Below are 26620 nucleotides of genomic sequence, written 5' to 3'. Positions count from 1 at the left end.
ACTAATATATCATCGCTCGTGCCGCTTGCCGACATCGTTACGGGTATGGATAGTAGAACAATGTTTGCTACATTTCCATCTTTGTTTCTGTTTCTTTGCTAAACACGCTCAGTCGTCAGAATCAAGGCAACCCACGTCAAATTTTTAACTAACGTAGTTCACTAATTCATGGCCCTCCGCGGGCATCTCATGGGAAATTGCTCGTGGTAACTCAAATCTTTGAGCTGGAACGAATATTGTAGTATCTAGCCAATCAGTATACGATAAAGATTTTTTCAACCGCTCCATGTCACTTGTTGACGTATTTTGTTGCGGCTGCGCCAACTCAAAGTAGAGGAGAATTTCTTTTTCTTATACGCTGACCAGTTGATGAGCTACATGTGTCAATGCAAACATCCACACTAACATTCAGACGAGTGCGCTCTCCACGACCTCGACAGCGAATAGTGGCCGGACGGCAGACTCGTCGTTATTGGTACTGCCTACCGAGTCCAGAGCTGGAGCTTGAGCACCACCGCTAGTCACCCGTTTCTTGCGAGGCGGCGTCACCAGCAAGGCTTGCTTGCGTAAGCTTTTGCTGCTGGCGTCAATTGTCTTTTGAAAGCTCTCCTTGCGTACTGGCGACGGTGGAAGTGCCAAGATTTGCTGCTTTGCATCCTCAACCAGTTAGCGAGTCCAAGCTCGCTGCGCACTATGCCTCTATTGCAGCATTTACTGAATCTTGCCTGCATGTTAGGTAGCGAGAGCGGAAAAATCCCGCATGTTCGAAGCTCACTGATTATGGCTTTGATGTCCTGAATCAGTTAATTGTTGTAAGCTCAACTAGCGGTAGCCTCCACCTCTTTTTTGAGATCTTGAGATCCGGTGGCGACTTGATCACGTACTTCAGCATCTTGCGGACATCAGCCTTTAAAACCTTGAATCCAGCAATACCCAGTGGTTGTATTAGATGTGTTGCGCTCGGGGGTAGAAAAAAAAATAATCTTGAGTTCTTTTGCTTAAAGAAACCCCTTGAACCCATATGCGACGAACATCCATCGCATACTAGAGTGATTGGGCGAGAAATTTCACTTCCGATCACACCAGCGAAATGACCGATCCATATTTCAAAAATACAACCATAAAGAAAGCCCCTGGGCGCTTCCGGAATTTGGGATTTGACAGCCGTTTAGTGCGGTACGACGAACACTTTTGTTTGGCAAAATGTAGAGCGGTGCTGCGGCACGTCCTTCGTCACTAATAGCAGCAACAACCGACAGGTGAAGTGTTGTCTCACTAGCCGCCGTCCACACATTCGCAGACCCGCGTACTGCTAGCACAGCTCCCGACTGATGCTTACTGATGAAGCTGGTCTCATCCATATTCCAGGCTAGACTACTGTCTAGGTTGTGCTCGATGACCAGCTTCATCAGTGTGTTGAACATGTCAGGTACAGCCACCAAATCAACGTCATTACGAGCTCGCGAAAGAAATTCTGAGGCTCGCATAGATAGCTCCGGGTGACGCCCAATGAGCCGATTGTACCATCCTGATGTTAAGTCCTTAACAGAGCGTAGATTACCTTGGATCTTGTGGTGGATCTTGTTGGCGGCTTCGATTACCTCCCATAGTTGCATTGTGACAAGCTGGCGCTGCATTGCTGCAATCCAAGTGACGAACTAGTTTTCACATTAAGGGTGCAGCATTGGAACAGGTCCAGGGCGCTAGCGACCTTCTTCGCGCCATTCCTTGCGTGCACGGACTTTTCATTTAAGCGTTAGTAGCGATACGGATGACGACACAACTACAGCAACCCGAGTTGCACCGTCGAGAACGCGTTGAATTGCTTCCTCTAGCTGAGCCTCCGTGAAGGCGGTCTTCATCTTCCCCCCCCTGCGATTATATCTTGCACTAGGGAGGGAAACAATTTACTGGGTGATGAACTGGTAGAAGCATTGAATAGCCAATAGCATACTGTGAAGCACATATAGAATGATCTTATTGGACAATATGCGCATTGGCTCATGAACTTGGTTGAGGTCCATCAATTGATGAACTACGTTATGTAGATCCTGTGTGTCGTGATGTAATCTGAAAGTTGCTTGTGCTACAGGCAACAATTTTGTAGCGAATTAATGTGTGTGAGGCTGTCCATACAGCTCCTCTAGCTGTCCTCCCAGGATAAACGTTCATTTCAATAAGACTACTTGGTAAATGTAGGAGCTTAAGACTTTGTGCAGTGTTTTTGCCACTTGTAAAACTTGGCTACACATAAGGTTGTTTGAATGTCGTTCTTGTCCGACTGGATCTGATTTTGCGGTTATATCAAACTGTTAGCTTAACGCTATTACGATTAGTAGCCAAAATATCTTTTCGTACAGGTTTACCCAGGGCGGTGGCCCTAGGGAGCTACTATGACGCTTCTCGTGCATGATCCAGGTATCGTCACGACGCCGAACGCCATCAGCACTTGCCCTCTGTCACATCGAGGGGAATAGAGATTGCTGCAGGGATGTCCATCTCATTAGGCTTTGCAAAATACGATTATAATTATATATATTTTATTATCATGCGCGTTTTGTTTTCATGTCGACCTCGCAATACCCCACCAGCGAATGCCACATCATCCTCGGGTGCAGCTCGGCTTGGCTCACGGTAGGTTTCTTCAGTGCTGTTGCCAGGAGAGTCTCTTTTAATGTTAATTTCCTTTAGGCCCCCCCGCGTATTTTCTCGACAGCGTGCTAACATTCGACACGCTCGTGCAATGCGCGACTCGGATATCCGCATGAAACATTCCTTGGTGACCACGAAGCTATACTGCAAATTGCGGTAGATCATCATGATGGTGGCTCCACTTAAGAGGGTATGGTAGCACTCATGACGTACTATCTCCTTCTGTATTGTTTTCCGGAGGATGGGCAGTTCAGGAAACACAGGGCGGGGCAGGTGGCGATCCCGCTGGAAACTTGTAGCCTAGCGTATTGAGCTGCTTTCGCAGTAGCTAGTAAATAGGTAAGTGAGCGCTCTAGACCAACATCACTGCCTATAGCTCTCACTGTAAGTACGAAGTCTTCTTGCTGATGGTAGCACGAGAGGGAATATGTATGGCTTCCAGTAGATTCCTCTTGGATCTCTGGTACCCCGCTTTATCAAGAATCCTGAAAATTTCATCGTACCCAGTGTGACTGGCTCCGAAGTCACCAATGAAACAGTGCTGATCGAGTCAGGCACTGCTTGGCTGAGGAGACACTGATTGCACCAGGACTTCAGTCTGTGATCATCAGCTAACGGAGGGTGGAAACTGGCTAAAGACCAACCATCCACCACACCGTCCCACAAAACACTTAACCTTTCTATTTGTGTCATTGCGCGTCGTCTACGCACCCAATCAGCACGCAAAACATTTATTCGAACGCTCGTCACGAGCGCTTCAGCTATGTATTTGCTGCGTTACGCTAACGAGCCACCGGAGGAAGATTACACTGTCATAATTAGGGTGATTTTGGGGAGCGACGGGAAAATCCTTGCCCCACTTTATGAACTGAGCCTTCTTAAGTTTTGTTTTCGCAGCTGGGAATTCGAGAGGCCTAATCACAAATTTAGCTTCTCCACGCATCTAAGCGGATTGTAAAAAAATATCACGAAGGTACCGGTAATCTGAAATTCTAGTTAAAAATGAACTTAGTGGAACTTTAACGTATCGTAAGCTCATTTTCCAGCAATCCTAAAGCGAATAATGAAAATCCAGCAATTAGCTGCTGACCAATACAATGCTTCTAACACTTTAATGGGTACCACATTAGAACCAAACGTTAATTTTTTGTGGGACGGAGGTAGTATTTGAAAGGGGTGTAGGGAATTTTTTCATTGAATAAAAAGTATTTAAAATGGGTGTTTTTCGAGCTGCGTGAGGTGGATGTGGGGGACTAATGCAGGCTTTTACAAAACATTGCGGAGCATGAACTTCTTCAACTCTAAAAAGTACGCTGTTACTGACTGGCCATTTTTTTAGTTAGGCGAACACTTGCATGACTCGTACCAAAATGATCGCTAGTTTTTAAGGCTGCAAAATAACGTCCTCGAGGGGACTCGAACCCCCAATCCCCGCCTTCGGAGGGCGATGCCTTATCCATTAGGCCACGCGGACAGTACATTTGAACCTTTCAGGTCAAGATACTAAACCAACAATACAAAGACTGAAGCAGAAACGGGGACTTAAAACTCACACAACCTAATAGCTTTTGGCAAATTGAAGCGATGTGCACACAAGTCAAGTACACAACCTCTGCTACAGCGATCCAGTACATGCAGAATAGCTTCCGTTGCGCTAAGGCTTATGCATACGCTCGTACTACATCAGTTGCCCGTCAAGCGAAAAAAAAGTATCTTTTTAGCGAAATCCTCTAACCCTCCAACTGCGGTTTCGTTTCTCGCTCTCTTATTCGCCAAAAATGAAAGAGCAAGTGAAGCAGCTGCAGGTGGAGGGCAATGCGCTCTACGCCGACGGCCGCTACGACGCTGCCCGTGCGATCTACACGAAGGGGATCTCGCTGCTGACTAGTGCAGACGAAAGAACATCATCTTGCGCATCTGGAGGTATCAACGCGGACTCGTGGGAGGCTGTGACGGCCTCGCAATTGCTCTCGAACCGCGCGCAGACTGCTATCCAGGAACGCGACTTCGCAGCGGCATTGCATGGTCCGTCGCAACCACTACACCGACATTTTCCGTATTATCAGCCTCAATACTAACGAGGACTAACATTCTCACTCTTCTAGACGCAACGCTAGCACTCAAATATAACACGAAGAACGAGAAGGCTTTACTGCGCAAACTCGTGGCGTTGGAGAACCTCGAGAGGTTCGAAGCAGCGTTGCAACTGGTGGATAACGTCCTGGACAATGGAGAGAAGAGCGCGCCTGCCGCATTCCAATACTGCGTGGCAGCGCGTCGTCGACTACGCAAGAACCTGGCCAGAGACCGCGAGGTGGCTGCCAGCGAGGTCCAGCAGATGGGCAAAATGGTGCACGACAAACAGCAGTTGCGAATCAATTTCGGGTGCGTCAGGAGAAATTATATCGAGCACTTATTTTATCTTTTTTTTAAATCATGGTTTTATTTTATTTTTCCAACGTAGCTGTCTGCTACCATCGCAAGTTCCACTAGACCAGTTTTTCAATGTGAATGTGAATATTGGCAATGAATTCGGTCTCTTCCGACGCGACTACGTCAAAAATGGAGAGAAAATCTATCTGCAATGCTCTCTACGTCACAACACTGAGAATAAATACAAATTGACGTTCCAAGAGCCCTTGGACCCGTCGGATACTGGCGATCTCGGTAGTGCCGATGCAATTGGCAAGTTGACACTCAACGGCCGCGGAAAGGCGAGCTTCCGCGTCGCTGTCGTCACTGTAGACGCATCATCACTGTCAAGCACTTCGAAGCCTCTCGCCCTTGAAATCAGATCACACGAGTCATCAACCGAAACGTGGAACTTGTTCCCCGTGGTATCGTTGCCGTTTACGGTACACCCTCGTGGTGGAGCGTTAAAAGAGGGAAATCCTGGACATCTCGGTGTCCACTGCTGTCGAGCTGTGTCCATGCCTGGGCTACAGCATGACATTCTTCTTGCTGAGTCTCCTGGAAACCTTGGTACGTAGCGTACGCCGTACTGTCCGAGGGTAAGCTCAGTGACTAACAGCTGGGTGGTTATTCTAGGTATCGGAGGCAAGTTGTGGGACTCGTGCCTCGTCTTAACGCGGTATCTAGCAGCTCGACGAGAGATTCTTTTCGGGAAACGAGTGGTGGAGCTTGGCAGTGGCCTCGGACTCGTGGGCATCTTCTGTTCGTTGCTCGGTGCACGGGTTACCTTGACGGACCTGGAGGTACGCAAGGCACCGGCTTGTTGCAACTTGATTCAAACGTACTCATCCTGTGCTTCCTGCTGCGTGTACATAGGAGGTTACTCCGTTGCTAGACTACAACATCCACTTGAACTACCCTCAAGAGGCAGCGGATAGCGCTGCTAAAGGCGCTGTACTACCCGTTGCCCAAGCGCATCTTTGGGGAGATCCACCGCGCGATCTGCCATTGCAACCCGACGTGATCGTGCTCTCGGATGTCGTCTACGATCCAGAAGGATACGCCCCGCTTGTGACATCGCTGGAAGCGCTCGCAACCTCCTCTGAGACGCGAATTCTCATGGCGCATCGCTCTCGCAACCCGATGGAACATCAGCTCTTTGAACTCCTGTCGCAGAGCTTCTCGTGTCAGCACATCGACTGGCTTTCCACCGAGAAAACCGCCCCGAAAGCGACTGCATTTGGCGGTCCACCAAGTACAGAAGCAGCTCTTCAAGACGTTAAAATTTTTGAAATTCGACGGCTGGCAACGCAGTGACTGGGCTGCAGGTTACATATCTGCATTGGACCAGGTAAAGGCATTGAGGCTACGACGTCAGAGATGTGGTGGGTGGGAGGCAGCAAGAGCCAACACGCAAGATGTATTCAAGTACTTTGTATTGTCGATACCACGAAGTGAGACGAAGTTACAGCAAGAAAAGATACTTTACTGTAAACAGTGTTGGTCAGTGTGCAAAGAAGCAGAGGAGATGACCGACGTGTCAGTGCATAGAGTCTTCAACGGACACCGAGCCGTTGGGTGAACTCATTGGCAGTTCCGGCTCTAGTAGTTGATTTTTTGCTTACAACTAGCTACATATTAATATGGTAGAACTTGTCGCGGACTGCGTGGGAACTTTAAACCGGCTAATGCTCGATCGGTTGGCCACGCATGCGTCACGACACTTGACCAAATCTTAAGACAAGGAGGTGCAGCTATTATGAGAGACTTGCACTCGTTTTTTGAGATCTTGTGGTCCGACTAAAACACCCAAGCAACGCGTTAGTCACGGTTGTTGCTTTGTTGGACTTATCCTTGAAGCGTGTCCAGCGGTTGCTGCGATTTCTCGAAGACTTCCCGCATTTAGTGTTGCTAACTGTTCGAACAATGACAGAGGGCATTCAAACACTCGGACGACTCGGTTGTCGAGCTTCAGAGAGCTTACGATCGTCAAAGACTGGACCTTGTCGCCCCGCTTTTCCGATGCTCGCATACAAAGGAGTAAGAAGGGACTTGCTGAAGCCGTTCGGTCGCGAACGTGGTACTCCGAGGTGGCAACAAGAGCCTTCAAGTTCAACAAGTTGATGGCAGTGGCAGAAAGGATGTGCTTTGTTCCTACTCTTGTACGTTAGTCAACGGCACAGGCATCGGAAGTTGACCAAGCTGTTGTGCAAGTTCGATGGGAAGTAGTTGCTTTTGCTTGATGCGGTTGCACCGCGAAGCACGTGCTGGTTCAAGTTTTGTAAGAGGACGCAATCGCCGCATCTTTCATCCCAGCTGCGGGAAGCACCAGGTGGACCAAAAGCTCAGTAGAGAGAGTTTGCCTCCAGCTGGAGCTTCCAGATGCCGAGCGAAGTCGATCAAGCATCTCGATCAAACATTAGCGCGGCGTGGGCGCTTACATCTCCAGCATTTCACGGCAGAGACCACGTGCATGTCTCCACGAGCGCCTGCTACTGATCGCGACATATCCCACAGCCCACGTGCGCATTTTTCCAGTGAGGTATTCGACCCGGACAGGTTCGACACTGCTTCATGCAAAAAGGCAACTTTGCTTCAGCTATGCTGATGGCAGTGATGGCCGTAGGATACGGGCACAATACTAGTAAATAGCATGTACCCAATAAAAGAAATATGTGAGATTTGCCTTTGCAAGCAAAGACAACTCTTAATTAGCATGCTTGCTATGATACAGCATAGTTTCGTTGTTACCGTTTGGCTTGTCTATGCGTCTCGATCGTTACGAAATGTGGTACTCTTTCGACATTTTCACTGCCACAAGATCAGATGTTTGCGCGCCATCTTGTTTTCCGGCAGGCAGGGCAGTCAAAAGCTCGTCCCCGCTTGACGTCCGTCGTGACCGGGCTTGCCGGTGCGTCGGCTGATTGGATCAACGGCTCCGGACATTACGAATGCTGGATTTTGTCCGCACGAGGCACCTCCTCTTTCCTCCTACACTCGATTGGAAACACTTTTAAGTGGGCGTCGTCCCTGCCCGTCTCGCGTCGAATTCACGAACGCATCGTCCGACGCAACGAGCGTTTGCGGGTCGGAGCAAACTCATAGACAGTGCAACTAGCTCGGCTTGCCCTGCTGAGGCGCAAGTCAGTCGCCAGCCGGCCTCGCTGCTATCAGCGATAGTATCACGGCTGTCTAGCGTTTGTGCCACCACTGCAACCAGACACAGGAGAGGGGCAAACAAACAGAGGACTGGGGGAACCACGCACCGAGCTGCTCATTCTCGAATTTGACTACTGGAGAACCAACGACGTTCTCAGTTTTACAAACTCTTTGCCAACATACACACAACCGACTCCGCCCGACACTTTTGGTCCGGCACTTTTCGGTAGCTCACCTAATCTACAGTATCAAGTCTCAACACAACACGACAGACAGACGCCCAGCGAGTCAGTCCGTTCACTCAAGCATTCACCTCACAAGTCAAATCAACCAGCGAGCTTTCATGTCTTTCGGAATGGCAGACCGGCATCAGGTGCGCGCCCACGACTCCAAGCCCGACAGCAACACAGAGAGCAAGAATGCTGAGCAACACAGCGACGACAGGAACATCTCAGCTAACGATATCTTGGACGACCTCCCTCCTATCATTGAGCTGGACCCCAAGGATCTTTTAATCGTCAAGGACGGCACCGTTCGCGTCGCCGAGTCTCTCGATCGTGAACAGCAACAGTTCGACGCCAATGGAGAAATCGTCAAGGCTTCTGGTACCTGGACTAAGGCTGAACATGAACGTTTCCTACGCGCTATGGAGACTTTTCCTAAAGGTCCATGGAAGGCCATTGCCGAGATGGTGGCTACCCGTACGGTGCGTCAAACGCAGACGCACGCTCAGAAGTACCGGGAGAAGCTTGCGCGCCGTATGCGCGGTCTCCGCAACCGTAACGGAACCCTCCAGAGCCCACCGATGACAGTTGGTGTGGTCCCGGGAATGAGCTACTCTCAACACGTCTCCCCCTACATGAACGTGCACGCGCGTGTCTATCAGCAGACTCCTCACCCTGGCGTCATGGGCTACGTAGCCCCGGGTACGGCTCACATAGTATCAGCCCCAATGACCTCCAGAGCCATCCCTTTGGCGCGTGCTACTTCGCTACCGGCTATGCCCATCCACCGTTCGTCGTTTCACCACCACCCTACCACCTACGCCTCGACTCCTATGTCAGCTTCAATGACTATGGTGAGTTCGGAGTTCAGCCAATTGAGCACGTCTACCATTTTAAGTGCCTTCATCGGAAACGCCTCCTACCCTGCGTCGTGGGAGGCCGAAGCCAAGCCTACCGTGCCGGACTTCGACGAGTCCATGGACTTCCTCATGGATGTGTACTCGTCCAACCCCAACCAGATCAACACGGTGACATCGCAGTCATCGGGTCTAAACGTGACACCCACGGCCTGCATCCCACGCACCCCGCAGACTCCCACGCCTTCGTTGGCGATGAAGCGACACCCAGGCTACGGATTCATCCAGCAACCACGCGCCAAGCACTTTACCCAGGCTGTCAACAGAAACCAGGGGGCGAAAGGCGTATAGTTTGACTTAAACCAATTAATTTATTCTCTTTTTGTCTTTCGAAGATTTTGTGTCGTCCTCAACTATCAAAAATTCGAAAGAGCCAAGTGGTCAACTACTGAAAAATTTGATGAATACAAACGAGTCGTTTGCTGGTTGAAGCGACAGCACTGTTTCCATAGCGTCCTGTCTGCAAGAAGCTCTTCGTCGACTGCGGACAAGTTGATGCTACCAACTGGACACAAGTTTTTATGCCGTGGATTTTTGTCGACTGGAGCGAGGCAAGCAACATCGCCGTCAACTCGTCTAAGCGGGATGCTCGTCATGGCGCCAGCGCTGACTCACCACTAGCCATCTCGCCGCCATGTGCTGCTCCAGAACCAGTCGGCAACTGACACCTTGGTTGCCAGGAATGTTATACTTCACCTTTTGATGGTAATCTTTAATTTGCTGAGATTCGAAATAAATGTTTTTCTTACGTTGCTGCAGCCTAATAAGCATCTTAAATTCTGCTTATCGCAACTTAGGAACATGCACCTCACATCCTCACATTACCGGTAGTACGTCATCGACACAGTTTTTTGCCATCATGAGCTCCGCGCCAGCCGACAAGACCAACGCCGCTCGCGCCCCGCAGCGCCTCACATTGGAGGAGAAGGTCTGGTACGACCGACGACGGAGCGATATCGAGTACTGCTCAGGCGTGGGAGGCGCGCTAGGCGGCGCTGTGCTCGCCAGTGTCACCGGTAGTCGACCATCTCTTGCGACAGTTTCTGCTACGAATTCTTAACTCTTGCTGCTTCTTTCTTCATCCCAGCTATTGGTCCATTCCCAAGACGAGTGCAATTCCTCGCCATTGTTGGAGGCAGCCTCATTGGTGCCGGCGCCGGCTATCTCTACGCAGACACCAAGGCGCTCGAACGTGTACAGGACCTCAGCGCCAGCAGCAATCTACGCAACCAGTACCAGCAAATGTAAGCGTCTTTATCCTATTAAGAAGACAAACTGGAACGCTAATGAGCTTATGTTGCTTATAGAGAATCCGAAAGGAAAGCAGCCAAGTCTACCAAGTAAAAAACTAAGTTGCAGAAAGCACTGCCAACAAGTCCTATTATAAAATGGGAAGGCACGCTTCCATATGCACTGCAGATTTTCTTCCTACCCTCCTTAAATCTGCTTTTCGTCTTCTTATTTTTTTTTTCTTGATCAGGTATCTGGTCAAGTATTTTTTTTTTCAGGTCAGGTCTTGCTTTTCTTTTCCAGTCGTCTAGACCTGTTGCGAGTCCTTAATCGTCTGTTTGAACGAGAACGGGTGAAACTTGTGTCCGTCGGCCTTGTAAAACTTGTTCTGGAACTCCACCCAGTGCAGACGCAGAGCGTGAAGGAAACACTCGAGCACATCCATCGCCAGAATGACACCGAACGTCGTGGCTGCGAACACACCAAAGCCGATGAAGATGGCGATGAACGAGTCACTATTGATCGTCGACAGCATCGTCTTCTCCCAGAAGACAGTGGCCAGCTCCGAGTGGGCCAAACTCAAGGCCCACAGACGCAGATACGACGCCGTGTTCGACACCATTCCCAGCACAAACTCGATCGTCTCAATGCCCTGATGGATCACCACTTCCCCGAACTCAAACTCCCCGCCATGACCTCCATGGCCTCCACCGGCGTTGCCATGGTGATGAGACACCAGACGCTCCTCTGCTTCGTCGTCAAAGTCCACGTGGTGGTTCACAGGCGGCGCCGTGCGGTCGTTCTGGATCTTCAAGTAGATTGGCTTGACTAGCAACATAGCAGGCACCGACAGGAAGGCCATCATCAACAGCGTCTGCTGGGTCTCCAGTTGACCTTCATACAAGGGGTCCACGACGCTACCAGGGGCCAAGGCGATGTTGATCAGCGTGTTCACCAGCGACGGCGGACGACAGCCCGTGTGTTCGCCCGCGTAGTTGTACGGACACACTTCGTGCTTCATCCGCTCCGTCCAGTTGATACTCCACTTCATGACGATCAACACGATCATGTAGCAAAAGAGCGAGACGGCGAACACAATCTGCGGCACAAACTCGAAGAAGAAGGTCGAGTAGTCTCGGAAGTACAAATTGTTCCAGCCCTTGAGCAGAATGCCAAACGTCATCTGGATGATGCCGAAAATGACCGAGATCTTCATCTTGAACGAGTTAAAGAACAGTAATTCGTTCGACGACGTCTTCCAGACGGGATCCAGCCCCATAGCGTACACGTTGTCGCCCGCCGACACGTCCGTGGCGTTCACGTACGTCATCTTGCCGTCAATCAGATACTGCGCCACGCATTTGGCCTCTCGGTCGTGCGATTCCAGACAATCCGGATACGCGAACTTGGAGCCGAATAAATTCAACGGCAGCGAGAAGAAATCGTTGTAGATGAGCCCTGCGTACATGGCAAAGGCGCCCATCATGAACAGCATGTAGCGTCCTCCGTAGATAGACACCGCCATCTCCCCCATACTACCTGGTTGCTCCAGTTTCCGCTCCGTCAGGATCAAATACAGACCAAAGAGCAGCACACAGAAACCGTGGCCGATATCTCCATACATGACGCCAAACAGAAACGGGAACGTCACGGCAGTGAACACGGACGGGTTCACTTCACGGTAGCGAGGACAGCCGTAGGTCTCCACGAAGGATTGGAAGGCGTCTGTGAACTTGTTGGTCTCAAAGAAAGTCGGCGGGACGGGCCAGGGCTTAGCTACTGTATCCACAAGTGACGGCATGGACTTGTCGTCGGCTGCGGCGTGAGCGCGAGTGACGGCACGACGCACACTGGGCAGCGCTTCTTTAATGACCCAGCCTTCTGCACGTAACATACCGCTGACGTCAGCACGGAACATGTTGAGCGCATGGTACGTGGCCTTCTCCTGTAGCACCGACCACTTCCAGGACTCCAACGTCTCGGCTAGATCACGACAGAGCAGCACGCAGCTCTCTCTATTGCGACGTAAGATGTGGCTGCTTTGGTTGAGTTCTCCGGCGTTACTTTGGATCAAGTGCGCGATGGCCGCACGGTCGTCCATGGGCGGCAACGAGTACAGTCGGGCGTGGAAGGCGTCGCAGATTTTACGGAGCTTGGTCTCGATAAAATTCGACTGGAAGAAGATGACGAACGCGTGCTTGGTCACTGGTTGGCCGTTCGTGGGGTCCACTAAGGGCTCTTCAATGGGCAAAAAGCGCGTGAAGCAGTTGCCACGTGTAGTACGGAAGATCATCCTTTCGAACTTAAGACGTTCATCGGCAGGAACCACGCCCGTGACATTGTGGAAACGCAGCGACGACGACTCCTCGCCTCCTGGGACGCCAGAAGACGTCTCCACGAAGCTGTAGCCGGATCTTGAGGTCGTACGAGACGTGCGACGCGCTTGGACTTCCGGAACTATGGAAAAATGACAGTAGAAAATGACAATACGTTAGAAATATAACAATAGCAATTAGAAAAATAACACCGCACTTTCGATCTCGAAGAACTCGCCAGCTCGCGAGATAATTTCCTGAAGCTCCTTGCGTTCGTTGTACTCTCTCGTAAGCTTCTCGTGCATCGAGTTAAGTTGCAGCAGCTCCTGTTCCTTGTCTTCCAGAAGTCGTTCGAGTGTATCCAACGCTCTAGCTGCCGTGTCTTGCGAGCCGTAGCGGATATCAGCTGAGCCCGCCAGGAACTGGTCGATACTGCCCGCAGGCTTCGGCGAGATGCTGAATTTGGCCAACTCCACCTCAAAGTAGCGCAACTTACGCTCCATTTCGTCGCAGCGCTTGACGTAGTTTACGTAGCGGCGTTGGAACGGCGTGAGCTCCGGGTTCAGGTCCGTGAACTCCAAGACGCCCAGGTCGCCCAGCTTCTGGACGCAGTCGTGGGCCGCGTCCTCGTTCACAATGAGCGAGATGTACTCCATCTCGGCCGAGCGGAGCCACTTCATGATGTTTGAGCGCTTAGATCACAGCTGGTAGGGCGGCAAATTCAATAAACAGGGAGATAATGACCACCGACGACTGCGCTCGCTCTAGGGGGGGGGCCGGAAGTGAAGCTAACCGACGATACAGCAACGCCACGAGGGTCTAAGCTTAGCGCACAGCTCTTCGAGTATGAACGGGCTTTTTATAGCGGAAAGGGGAGATCGGATTTAGGCAATTGTTTTAAGTACGATATTCTAAAAATAGTTGGCTTGGGCGACACTAAAGCGGGGGAATATTTGAGCAGATTTAGAGTCGAAACTTAGCACACACTCCATATTACACCTAACTTTTTCTTCCATAGCTTCACTTCAACACGATGTTTAAGTCGTCAGTCTTACTTCGTTCAGTCCTCTTGAAAATCTCTTAGTTGTCAAAGACATCGACATACCAGCAGTTCTTCGGACAGTTGATCTGGCAGACTTTTTGTTGGTGGCCATGGTGGTAATCTACGTATTTGCGCTTCTCTGGTTCGGCCTTGCTTCCATTAACCCAAACAATCGAGCTAGCAGACCCAGAGCCATCGAGTTGATCGAGTTTGCGCTCCTCCGATCCGACGTCGTTTGCACCACGCAGGCCACCGGTGGCAATGGCACCATGGACACAGAAGAAGCTGGTGGCAATGAGAGTGAAGGCGATGCCAAACGAGGTGCGCATGTTGAGTCCTGATGGTGAGTTTCACGTTGCAAGTTGATGAATGAAGAGGCTGGCAGCAGTTAAGCACGAGATAGACAATTTCGACAATCTGAGGCCAATTGTTCTATAGGTGGTATTTCTTAGGCTGTCAAGTGTCAAGGGTGCAAGCTAGACACCTTTCCGCTGCACAAGTCGAGGTAACGGCGATCTACAGAAGAGTCCTAAGAAGTATTGGTCGCCTTTGGATTTTCGCGAAAATAAGCGGAATAAAAACTTAAAAAATATACTAGCGAAAGAGGAAAATGAGCTTTAAGCCTTGTCATTTAAAGCTATAAATAACTGATGCTTACAAATAATTAAATGTACATATTTTAACCAATCATATGGATAAAAGGGGCTTTGACCAATCACACATTCGAGTTTTTTAAAGAAAAAATAACTATTTATTCCTTTACAGACCGATATCTCTGCAACCAGAGCTCCAGAGTGGGCACAAAGCGCACCACAATAAAGTCCCAGGCATAGCGCGCACGGGCATATTTTTCCGCTGTCAGAACGCTAGATGCGCGTGAGCTGAGACGTGGTACGGTTCGGGGAGCCGGCAGGCTCCGACGACTCGTCCTGTCCGTCGTTCTGCATTGAGAAAAGGAAGAACGCCTACGGACACCGGAGTAGCAAGGCAGAAGCCTTACAGGGACTTGAGGGGCTTGGCAGCGCAGTGGTGGATTCGGAAGTGAGACTCTAGGAGCCCCGAGTGCGCGCAGCGCACTCCACCTTCGCCATACCCTCGCAACCCGTATGTTTATATTACTGTTAGAGCCCTCTTTAGCTGATCTTATGCTGGTCGTTGAGTGTGCGCAGCAGCACTCAGGTGTCTTGTCCGCAGGACAAACTCTGCAACGGGCAGCGCCTGTGCAACGGCAGCAACGGCAGGGGTTCCGTCCGCAGGACGGCTTCAGCAGCAGGCAGCGCCTGCATAATCGCAGCAAGCTGGGACAGCGCAGCGTCCCGTTCCGGTACGCTGAGCGGTGCGGCGCACCAGCTTCAAGTGGCTTCTCCAGTGCCTCCAGGCTGGGCTTCGGCGGCGCCAGCGGCGCTCCAACGCTGGTCTCCTCTCTGGTAGTGCAGCATACCCAGCGTGGTATCTCACACTCCCACTCGCACTCGACGCGCGTCGAGGCTTCGCAAGTGTCGAGGGCGGACAGCACTTGTAAGATCAACGCAGGATCTTAACAGGAACCGGAGGCACCTGATCGCAGCAGGTCTCCGTAGCTTGAGCAATCAGCATAGCTTGAGGCTTCAGTAATACAACGTTTACCATTACTCGTCCACACCGTCTTGGCATTCCTCAGCGTTTGTAGCTAGTGCTGCATAAGCAGTAGCAGCAGATGAGGGCAGGCTGATAGGCATCACTTTCAGCTGGTCGCGAAACTGGCTGAATTTGGCACGTGCAAGTGGCTTGGTCATGATGTCAGCCGTGTTATCGTTGGTGGGCACATGCAGTGTCTTCAATTTGCCGTCTTCGACCATGTGACGAATAAGGTGGTACTTGTTGCGAATGTGTTTTGTGTTTGAATGTTTTCCAGGTTTCTCGGTCAGGTACAGCGCCGCCTGGTTATCACCGCGCAGCAGTGGTGTGGCCGCAGGCCACTTCAGTTCCTCACACAAATCCACGATTCACAGAATGTCCTTGACTCCTTCGTTCATCGCAACGTATTCCGCCTCCGTGCTCGACTGGGCGTTGATACCCTGTTTTCTTGAAGCGTAGGAAATGACGTTTCCATCAAGTAGGGTCACGTAGCCAGAGACTGACTTGGAATCATCAGGATCATTCGCGTAGTCGGAGTCCGTAAACGCAGTAATACAGACGTCCGTGCCGAGCACTACATCCATGTGCAATGCGTAGTCTCGTGTCTGCAGCAGGTAACGCAGCACCCGCTGGGCTTCTCGGAAATGGCTCTCTGTGTAGCATGACAGATACTTCCCAAGATGACGGACTGCGTGAGCAATATCCGGTCGCGATCCGGATACAAGATACTGCAATCCTCCAATCAATTCACGGTAAGGCATGTCGACAGGCTTATCTTGGTCCTTGGCTTGAGCTCTGGATTCAGTCGTCGCTTGAGGTGTCCAGCAGCCGTAGGAGTTAGCCAGTCCAAACTTCTTTAACAGCTTGTCAATATGAGATCGTTGACTGTAGATTACCTTGTTGTTGATAGCGTCCAAAGTAATCTCGATCCCAAGCAGGTATTTTGCCTCGCCCATGCTAGTCAATGTGAATTTGGCTTCTAGTTGCGCAGCAACCTTGGTACACAGCGCCGCTGGTCCCATTAGCAGTAGGTCGTCAACGTAGACGGTCAACAGCATGTCGACCTCATCGTTGTTGTATTTCACATAGACTCCATAGTCACTGTCAAGTCGTGTGAACTCGAGGTCCACCAGAAAGTCGTGCAACGTCTTGTTCCATACTGCAGGAGCTTGCTTTAATCCATACAGTGACTTGATCAGTTGGCAAATCATTTCACCTCCAGGTAATCCTTCAGTAGATCCAGCAGGTATCTCCATGTAGATTCGTTCCTCCAATCGACCGTAAAGAAAAGCAGTTTTCACGTCGTATTGGTAGACATCCCAGCCACGTTTCCTAGCGTAGAGAATAGCAGCTCTGATGGTCTCGAATCGGATCACTGGGGCATAGGTTTCCAGATAGTCAACACCAAAGCTTTGTTTAAAGCCGTGAATGACAAGACGCGCCTTGAATCTCTTGATTCGTCCTTGGGCATCTCGTTTAACCGTGTACACCCATTTGTTTGTGATTACAGTTTGCGACTTGGCTTTGGTTCTCGATACAAGCTTCCAGGTCCCATGCTGGCGCAGCGACGTCAGCTCGTCATTCATGGCTACTTCCCACTCCGGCCAGAAGTTGCTCTTTTTGGCTTGTTTGTAAGTGGTAGGGATTGGAATATCTTGCTTCGAGTTGATGACTGACCCAACGATGTACTCCTTCAGGTGAGCAGGCAGCTTCTTCGCGCGGCGAATAATATTTGCTCTTGGCTCTGCAGTAGCAACTGCAGGCAGCTTCTTTGAAGGTGTGTATGCTTCGTTGTCATTTGCTTTCCGTTTCACTAATCGGCTTGCCGTTCTAGTCTTTGTCTGCGCAGCAGATCTCTTCAAGCAGCTTGCTTTAGAAGCGTTGGACGGCGTCATCGACAGCTGAGCGGGTACGTCTTGCTCTCCCACTTGCTCTGGACTGGCTACTTACTCGGTCTGTTTATCAAGTCTTCCAGCATTCGGCAATACGGACGATCGCAGCGGATCTCCGGCATCGGGAAAGAGACGGTCTTCAAGCGAGTTCACGATCGGCACTACCGGAATCTCATCAGGTAAGTCGGCGTTACCATCCTTGTAGGTGTTCAACAGTAGCTGCTTCACGTAGGCTTGAGCAGCAGTAAATCTCTCATGACACAACACGTTTCCACTTCGCTTTTGAATGACGCAGCCGGTCTTCAAATTCAGCAGCTTGTAGCCTTTCGTGTTTGTAGAGTAGCCGAGGAAAAGAGCCAACTCAGCACACGGGTCGAGTTTGTCTCGGGTAGACGTCCTTTTCTTCGGAATGTGCGAGTGCACCAAGCAACCCCAGGTTCGCAGGTACCGGAGCGTAGGCTTCTTGTCGTATAGAGCTTCAAAAGGTGACTTACCATCCAGCGCAGCTGTAGGTAGCAGGCTCACCATGTCCACGACATGGAGGAGAGCTTCTCCCCACAACAAATCGGTCTGACGTGCAGCATGTAGCACAGAACGTAGTCGCGGTAGTACGAGTCCGTTCGCTCGCTCGACGATAGCATTCTCCTCAGGATAATAAGAGTTGGTGTTCTCACTCTGGATGCCAAGCTCTTCGCAGAAGTCTTTCAGTCTTGCCGCTCAGGAATTCGCCTTCTTGGTCTGAATGCAGCGTGACCACCGAGCGCGACTGTCTCTTGAACTTATTGTTAAGTCTTAGAATCAAAGTCTTGATCTTGTCCTCTGCATCGTTTTTGTTTGCAAGTAGATACCACCACTTGTACCGCGTAGCTTCGTCCACTACCAACAAGAACATCGTTTCACCCGTGATCTCTCGTCGCCGACGGAACAAAGATCCACAGAGAGCTTCTTCAGCGGGTGTTTACGACGTTCTGGATTACGTTTGTAGGACATGCGCTTAAGCTTAGCAGTAATGCAGTGTACACAGTCGTAGGCAGAAAGCGAATTCGCATTGATCTTAACACCGAAGTCGGCCTTGCTGGCTGCCAACTCTCGAATTAACTTCATGTTCACATGGCCTAAGCGGTTGTGCAATAATCCCATCATGTTGGTACGGGCTTCCACCGCAGCAACAAGTCTGTGTGAGCGCTTCGTTCGTAGACGATAGAGCTTATCATGTTGATCAAATCGCAGCTTGATCTCGTTCTTGGTTAGCCATGCAGTTCACTGATCCTCACTGATATTCACGACAAAGCCGCAGGCTTGTATGTAACCAAGACTTATGAGGTTAACGTGAGCATTCGGTGAGTAGTGCACGTCATCAAGGCGCCGAGGCTCCCACTGGCCTGAGAGCTGGTTCTTTACGCGCATCACGACACTCCCGCTCGCATTCAAAATCTCTGTTTGGCCAAGGGCCATCTTTAGTTCTCCAGAGACTCCACGTTCAACGTAGGAAAAGCACGACAGATCTCCACAAAGATTTACTTGCGATCCGCTGTCAAGTAGCCATTCCATTTCATCCGGTGCCAAATCCGGAAAACAGTTGTCTTCATGACTGCTCATAACCATGCTAACCAATCCCCCTCGAGCTTCAGCAGGAGATTGTGGAGGTGTAGAGGTAGGCGAGAACTGTTCTTCATCCACCGCAGGCGTAGGAGGCTTCGTTTCCAGCTCATCACGTAGCTGTCTTGCCGCTTGTTCACCAAGAATATGACGAACTTCATCGAACGTAAAGCCAGCAGCAGCGGATTGAGGTTGTTGGTGCGCAGCACCACCCATAATGTTCGTGAATACACCACCAGAGAAAGCTTGTACTCGCTGGTTTCTTTCCTGGTTTCCAGCAGCTTGCCGGTTCGCTCCTTTGCATTCTCTGTCGCCCTTCCAATGTCCCTTCTGTCCACACACTTTGCACGTCGAGTTTTTCTTCCTAGCCATAATGGAAGTCCTCGAGCCTGTAGACGAGTTACTTGAGACGGAGCGACTGCGGTTACCACCGTATCTGCCACCTCGCTGGCGTGGCTGTTTCCCGTTTCCACTCCGCTGAGTGAAGTTGGTTTGTAGTTGAGGCCGTCCGCTGGATAGCCCTCTTCCACCGCTAGAAGCATCGCCGCTGGCAGCTGTGCCATGTTGCTCGCGGGCACGGGCGGTCATCTCGGCGTTTACCAATTCTGCACGTGACGCATAGATAGTGAATTCATTTGGTTGAATACCACGGCGGGCTACGTCGTCGGTGATCTTAGGGTAGACCTTAATGGCGTTGGTGAGCATCAACCTTGCCACACGACTGTCATGCATAGGATCATTGTTTTCAGCAAGGATGCGCTGCATCCGGAGCAAGTCCTTAATGTATTCTTCCACAGTTTCATCTGACTGGAGCTTCCGAGCGTAAAGGTCCGCCATCACCATATCAGTGTTAACACCAGGTCCACGACCGAAATCCTGGAATATACGGTCCCAAAGCAGTATAGGATCCGCCCTGAACACGATGTCCTCGTAGCGTAGTAGAACCTCGTCGGAAATGCACGACACCAGCAGTCTTTGGGCTTTGCGACGTCGAACGTCTCAACAATTCTTCTGGGCAGGTGTCATGTTGTCGCGCAGCGGCTCATTGCCCTGCACCAGCTGCTCCAAGCGAGACATACCAAGCCCGGTCATGACACGCATGCGCCACGTCGGATATTCGGACGGCTGGGAAAGCTTCTTCCCTACGTCGAACTTAGTGATTGCTTCGATCTTAGGCATGTCTTCTTCTTGTTCTTGCACGCAGGCAGGATTCACGTCACCAGCAGGTACGTGTACTTGGTAGATGTTTGCAGGTTGTCCGTAGTTCAGAGGGCGCGACTGAGGCTGAGTGATCGAACGCGGCCGATCTCCGTAGCTTGTCTGCGAGCTTAGCTGCGCTCCAGGAAGACGAAAGTCTTGTGAGGCTCCGTCGCTGACGGAGCGTTGGACAGCCAACGGGATTGCTAATGGCGTCAGTTCTCCAACTTGAGATTGTGACAGGCTTCTGTCACAGCCAACCGATGGTGTGCTTACCCCCAAATCTTGGTGCTGATTGGTCGATGTTACCGTAGGGTTTGGGCTCATAACCTGAGACGTGGTACGGTTCGGGGAGCCGGCAGGCTCTGGCGACTCGTCCTGTCCGTCGTTCTGCATTGAGAAAAGGAAGAACGCCTACGGACACCAGAGTTGCAAGGCAGAAGCCTTACAGGGACTTGAGGGGCTTGGCAGCGCAGTGGTGGATTCGGAAGTGAGACTCTAGGAGCCCCGGGTGCGCGCAGCGCACTCCACCTTCGCCGTACCCTCGCAACCCGTATGTTTATATTACTGTTAGAGCCCTCTTTAGCTGATCTTGTGCTGGTCGTTGAGTGTGCGCAGCAGCACTCGGGAGTCTTGTCCGCAGGACAAACTCTGCAACGGGCAGCGCCTGTGCAACGGCAGCAACGGCAGGGGTTCCGTCCGCAGGACGGCTTCAGCAGCAGGCAGCGCCTGCATAATTGCAGCAAGCTGGGACAGCGCAGCGACCCGTTCCGGCACGTTGAGCGGTGCGGCGCACCAGCTTCAAGTGGCTTCTCCAGTGCTTCCAGGCTGGGCTTCGGCGGCGCCAGCGGCGCTCCGACGCTGGTCTCCTCTCTGGTAGTGCAGCATACCCAGCGTGGTATCTCACATGAGCACACCGCGCTTAGACCCTCCATATTTTGTAGGGTCGTTACTTTTTGTCGGAGCTCAGTCAATATTAAGCAGTATTACACCCAATTATAAGGGTGGGTTAATCCGACAATAAGCTTCCGTTTCACGCACTCACAAACCCAGAAACGGGCAGAGAGCGCTACAGTTTAAACGCAACGAAATCGTGGTGTACCAAAGCATTACCGAAAAATACAAAATTGGCCTCAAGTTGACGAATCATAGATAAACTTAATCAGCTGAACAATTTCGCTGGTGGATTGATTTTTTCTGAAAGAAGGTTTGCAAGTGTAGGTTGGTCATATATAAGCTGGTTTAGGAGTCGTGGGCTTCCATACCGATGTTAAGTGAGATATACTTGATCTAGGAGGAGAAGGAGCGACAGATTGGCTTCCACTAGGCTAAAAAATAGTTTTCTGCGACATGCGTAATCACGGATGCAATTTATTTAATAGAGCTATTTTTTTCGTCTATGTGAAAGAACCGGCCCGTCATGGGCCAGAGAAGTATTATTAATAGTCGTGCCGCCATTTTGGGATGGATTCTCCTGATTGATGGACGCGCGAGTGATTTGTCCGGATCAACTTAATAAAACGCATTTAAAAAACTTTTAATAAGTTATTATTCCTATGCATCATGACATCGGCTCGAAATATCGCTACTTCGTCTGCGTGTCGATTGACGTGTGCGAAACGTATTAATAGTAGATCTTTATCAACTTTAAAAAAAATAACAATAAAATAAATAATTCGAAGTTTTGATTTTTATGCATCAGACATATCGGCTCTATATGTCGTCAGCAGTCACCTACAACAAACTCCGCAGCACATCGCTAATTGAACGCGAAATTCTTGCCCTTGAACAGAAACACGTTCCTCCACAGGGTCATCCTAGCGACCGCGTGCCGACATTTGTAGTGGGCCACGCCATTACATAAGTAGGAAGATTTATATTACAAAAGTAGGTGCAGCAGCATACGGCTAGCGTGTGCTGAACTGCCGTCATCCTATTGGTTGATATATGGGGAGCCAGAACCATTATCAGCCAATAAGGGGTTGACGTGTATTTGAGTGGTCAGGGCAAGCTGCCCTGGACCTAAATAAAAACAGAGTTGATTTTCCTTCAGACTAAGCACTTGGTTTCACTATCGCGGAACTTGCACGCTTCCTCATTATTACGTGTAAGCTAGTAACGGACACTCTAGGCCCGTTACACCTGGTAGCACTTTGTAGTCCTTCCCATGATCAAGTTCACAATGAGCCAAGGCCAGACGTCTGAAGCTTCAGGGTCAACCCTGGAGCATGCTGCTTTCCCTCATCTCACTCGTGTCGAGTGGGAAGCCTTTCACCGCCTTGCGGCAGTGTCCAGTGAGACTGTTGTCGCGTCGCTGCTGAGCTCAGCGACCCCCGATCAACAACGTCAAGCAGCTCAAGAGTTCATGGAACGCGAGCTCGCCGACGCGAATCGGCGAGCGACAACTCCCTCGCGTTCCTCGAGGAATGACATCGTCAAGTTGGAGACGTCAACCTACTCCGGTGAAGGAGCGAATCGCCTTCCGTTGAATCGCTGGTTTCGCGAAATCGACATCGCTATCGCCTCGAGGATGATCGAGGCGCAAGGAGCGAAAGTTAACTTCTTACTTTCCCGACTGGCCGGGAAAGCCAAGGAGTGGGCACTCGGCAAACTGGTCGTCAACAACGATGCGTTCTCCACCCTGGAGGCCCTCCAGAGTGATCTTCGTCTCGCCTTCGAGCCTCCACAAGACGAGTCCCGAGTGCGCGCAGAGTTCTTCGCTCTGCGACAAGACAAGATGACCATGCGCGACTACGTCCAGAAGACACGCCACCTCGCGTCCTGCATCGTCACCAATCCGATTGACATGGCATCTCAAGTCCACGTCTTCGTGTTCGGCATGCGTGAAGGCATGACGCGATACTGTCTGACTCGAGCGGAACCCTCCTCACTCGAGGAGGCATTTGCTCTCGCCCTTCGTAAAGACTACGTGGTGGCGGCGTCGTACGCGCGGGCAAAGCTCAAGAGTCAGCTCCGGAGCCGATGGAGATGGACGCGATTGACGCGTCGAACAACCGCCGTCGTGCAGTCCCTCGTGCGAATGGTGGTCGTCCCAGTCGATCCCTCACTTGCTTCCGCTGTCGGAAGGTTGGACATCGCGCGGCTGAGGGCCGCGCGCCCGCGCCAGTGCTCACGCATACTGTCGATGCCTCTCCTACCGATCAGCCAAAAAACGTTCAGGGCCAGTAGGTGCGGGGCGCCCTACTGGCTGGAATCGAGGTCCGGGTCCTCCGGTGGCAACCCAACCTTCTAGCCCTCGTGTGCTACACGCACACTTCAATGCCACCACAGCGTCGGGCGACGCAAGACTGATCATCATCAGCCTCCATGTCGCCGGCGCCCGACGTCCACTACGCGCGCTTGTGGACTCAGGAGCGACAAACAACTTCTTCCGTGAGTCGTGTTTGTCGACGCTACCCAGCGAAATCGCTGTCCGCAACGGTCGCGGACAGGTTGTAGTCAAGCTTGCTGACGGAAAGCCGCGCCACGTCGCGCGGCGCGAGATTACGTTGCCGTACACTTTCGACGGCTTTCGCAGCAATGACGACTTCCTCGTGAATGAGGATGAAACTACGCATACGATTTCCATCCTGGGCATCCGGTGGGCTGTCACGGTATCACCAGAGATTGACTGGGTGGCCCGCTCGGTTTAAACATCGCCAGCGGTTTCGACGTGAGCGAGGTGTTCACCCAACCTCCTGGCTGCCCAGAAAGACTGGCCCCACGTCACCGTCGTGGACCGGTCGTCACGACGCAGGCTGTACACAGAGTGAGCGATGGCCCTCTCTGCACGGCTTGCGCAGTGCTGTTGCACGAAGGCTCCTCGCCGCGAGGCGAGGGCAAGAACACGATGGCGGTCGATCAGGGGCTCCCGCAATACGAGCAAGCGGTCGAGCATGGGTTCCCGCAGCGCACAACTGCGGTCGAGCATGGGTCCCCGCGGCGCACCACAGCGGTCGAGCATGAGTTCCCGCAGCACAATATGGCGGTCGAGCATGGGTTCCCGCAATGCAACACGGCGGTTGAGCAGACGAGGCTCCCGCCGAACGACCACGCGGTCGAGTAGTGGCCCCTGCGTGTGACCGGCACAGTCGAGAGTGAGCTTCAGTGCCTAGAGCGGGGTGATACATCGTCCAGCGAGAGCGATTCTTCCTCCTCGAGTACACACTCGAGGCGCCGGGCAAAGAAGTCGAAGCGCCGTCATTTGAAGCCACGACGTGAAACTGCACCGAACGGCATCTCACAGACGGAGTCGGTCTGTGTCATTGAGCACGTGGATGACGGCATGGGCCGTCAGCGCACCGTCGATCTTGCGTGTCCACCTCGCGACGCTCAATCGATCACCCGGCTTCCAGGTCTCTCCTGGAAGAACTTCCTTCGTGGTCTCAAGGTTGGCGAGGTTGAGCAGATCTGCCTGATCACAGACACTTCGTCTACGCCACTCGAAGAAAACACCGTCAGTGCTGACGTCGAATCCACCCGTCCCAAGAGCGCCGAACCGAAGTCCGCTCGCGAGGAGCGATTCGCAGCGCAGTCCTGGGAGTCCTTGCGCGAGTCTGGTAATCCAGTGTACGAGACCGTCCGCGAATACGCGGACGTCTTCTCTGATAAGATTTTAGCCGAACTGCCTGCCGATCAAGGCGTCCGCCACGAGATCGATCTCGCGCCCGGTTCGAAGTACTGTGTGACGCGGCAGTGGCCGCTGCCACGAGACCAGGTCAAGGCCATCGACGACTTCTTCGAGAATCGCCGTAAAGCGGGTCACGTGCGTGAGAGTGTCTCTCCACATTCGAGCCCAACGTTCTGTGTGAAGAAGGCCACAGGCGGATGGCGCATCGTTCATGCCTTTAACAAGTTGAATGATGCGACCATCCCCGCGCAAACCCCAATTCCCCGGAAGGACATGGTGCTCGACACCATGGCGGGCAGTGTCGTCTTCAGCGCCATCGACTTGACCGACGGATTCTATCAGATCTTGATGAGACCGAGCGACATTCCTATGACAGCGGTCAGCACCCCCCGCGGTATGCTCTGGGAGTGGCTTGTGATGCCACAAGGCTTGAAGAATGCTCCCGCCACGTTCAATCGCATGGTCTCCCATGTGCTGCGTCCGCTTCGAGACTTCGCACCGAGCTACTTCGACGACATCTTCGTGCACAGCCGCGCTGAGGGTGGTCTCAGCGCGATAGAAGTCCACTTGAGGCACTTAAAACAGGTCTTCCAAGTGATGCGCGAGAACAAGTTGTACGCGAACCTAAAGAAGTGTATCTTCTGCGCGCCGGAGATTCCGGTGCTGGGCTGCTTCGTGGGCAAGGACGGCGTTCGCGCCGACCCGGAGAAGGTGTCCTCTATCTGCGCATGGCCGACACCAAAGAACCCCACTGAGTTGCGTCAGTGGTTGGGGCTAGCAAATTATCTCCACAAGTACACGAAGAGTTACGCCGGATTGATCCAGCCCCTCTCATCACTCCTGAAGAAAGATGCCACATGGGTCTGGTCACCCGCGCACCAAGCCGCCTTCGACTCAGTGAAGAAGAGCCTTGCTGAGGCGCCGATCCTAGCTCTTCCCGACGACTCGAAGCCATATCACGTCGTTTGCGACGCGAGCGACTTTGCCATCGGCTGTGCGCTGATGCAGTTTGACGATGAAGGACGTGAACGGGTCGTCAGCTATCAGTCTCGACAGATGAAGCCAGCGGAGCGCAACTATCCTGTCCACGACAAGGAGCTTCTCGCGATGCGCTACGCTCTGATCGAATTCAGAGTGTACAAAGCCGGCAAGAACAACATCCTTGCAGATGCTCTGTCTCGTCGTCCAGATTACGACTCACGCGATTCGCTGGGTCGACAACCGCTGCATGATGAAGACAACGAAGACAAATGTGCTATGTGCTTGGCGTCGGGATTGAACCTGACGAGCGTGTCTTCAGAAACCCTACGATTAGAAGCATCCTGAAGCAGGAACGCATACTCGAAGCCATAGCATTGCAAACTCTGACCACAAAGTCGCACCGCTCGGTTTGCTTTACCGAGTTGGACTCCGAGCGCACAAAATGGGTCACTAGCTGGCATGAAATAATCTAAAAAAAACGATTGTATTTACATGCAATGCGGATGGATCTGAACGTTTACCATCACTTTTTGTAGGAAAATCAAGAAGATAATAGCAGATCCCACTATTATCATTCTTCGATTGTCCTAGATAGAACAAACATAATCAATAGTTAAGTACCTCTTAATAACAATACACACTATTTTAGTTTTTTATTCACTAATTAGAGGATCGAGGCTAGCTCATTTTAAGTTTGTAAGCTGGCCCCTCTCAAAAACTATATTTGGAAGAATTACAATTGGGGATATCAAT

At 51.5% G+C, this 26620-nt stretch overlaps 5 protein-coding genes and 1 non-coding gene across 6 annotated transcripts; 3 read left to right on the top strand and 3 right to left on the bottom strand.

The window, feature by feature from the left end:
- Window positions 1-408: 408 nt before the first annotated feature.
- Window positions 409-1424, bottom strand: PITG_14366 (uncharacterized protein; the record flags this gene model as incomplete). Its single annotated transcript, XM_002898794.1, has 2 exons — window positions 409-648; window positions 1188-1424. 2 exons carry the CDS (start codon window positions 1422-1424, stop codon window positions 409-411), a joined length of 477 nt encoding a protein of 158 aa, XP_002898840.1.
- Window positions 1425-4053: 2629 nt separating this feature from the next.
- PITG_28216 lies at window positions 4054-4126 on the bottom strand. The gene has a single exon. It is a non-coding gene; the product is annotated as a tRNA-Arg (tRNA).
- A 304-nt stretch (window positions 4127-4430) lies between these two features.
- Window positions 4431-6500, top strand: PITG_14365 (uncharacterized protein; the record flags this gene model as incomplete). Its single annotated transcript, XM_002898793.1, has 5 exons — window positions 4431-4677; window positions 4758-5037; window positions 5117-5634; window positions 5701-5867; window positions 5941-6500. The coding sequence occupies 5 exons, from the start codon at window positions 4431-4433 to the stop codon at window positions 6379-6381; spliced, it is 1653 nt and encodes a 550-aa protein (XP_002898839.1).
- A 2066-nt stretch (window positions 6501-8566) lies between these two features.
- Window positions 8567-9479, top strand: PITG_14364 (uncharacterized protein; the record flags this gene model as incomplete). Its single annotated transcript, XM_002898792.1, has 2 exons — window positions 8567-9375; window positions 9422-9479. 2 exons carry the CDS (start codon window positions 8567-8569, stop codon window positions 9477-9479), a joined length of 867 nt encoding a protein of 288 aa, XP_002898838.1.
- A 744-nt stretch (window positions 9480-10223) lies between these two features.
- On the top strand, window positions 10224-10612 carry PITG_14363 (uncharacterized protein; the record flags this gene model as incomplete). The annotated part of the gene is made up of 2 exons (XM_002898791.1): window positions 10224-10380; window positions 10452-10612. 2 exons carry the CDS (start codon window positions 10224-10226, stop codon window positions 10610-10612), a joined length of 318 nt encoding a protein of 105 aa, XP_002898837.1.
- Window positions 10613-10901: 289 nt separating this feature from the next.
- PITG_14362 (vacuolar proton translocating ATPase A subunit, putative) lies at window positions 10902-13589 on the bottom strand (the record flags this gene model as incomplete). Its single annotated transcript, XM_002898790.1, has 3 exons — window positions 10902-12457; window positions 12491-13051; window positions 13127-13589. The coding sequence occupies 3 exons, from the start codon at window positions 13587-13589 to the stop codon at window positions 10902-10904; spliced, it is 2580 nt and encodes an 859-aa protein (XP_002898836.1).
- Between the last annotated feature and the right edge of the window lie 13031 nt (window positions 13590-26620).

This window comes from Phytophthora infestans, genomic scaffold (assembly GCF_000142945.1).
Source record: "Phytophthora infestans T30-4 supercont1.34 genomic scaffold, whole genome shotgun sequence".
Taxonomy (NCBI): domain Eukaryota; phylum Oomycota; class Peronosporomycetes; order Peronosporales; family Peronosporaceae; genus Phytophthora; species Phytophthora infestans.
Note: the sequence above shows the minus strand (reverse complement) of the source record. Positions and strands in the feature narration are given on the sequence as shown.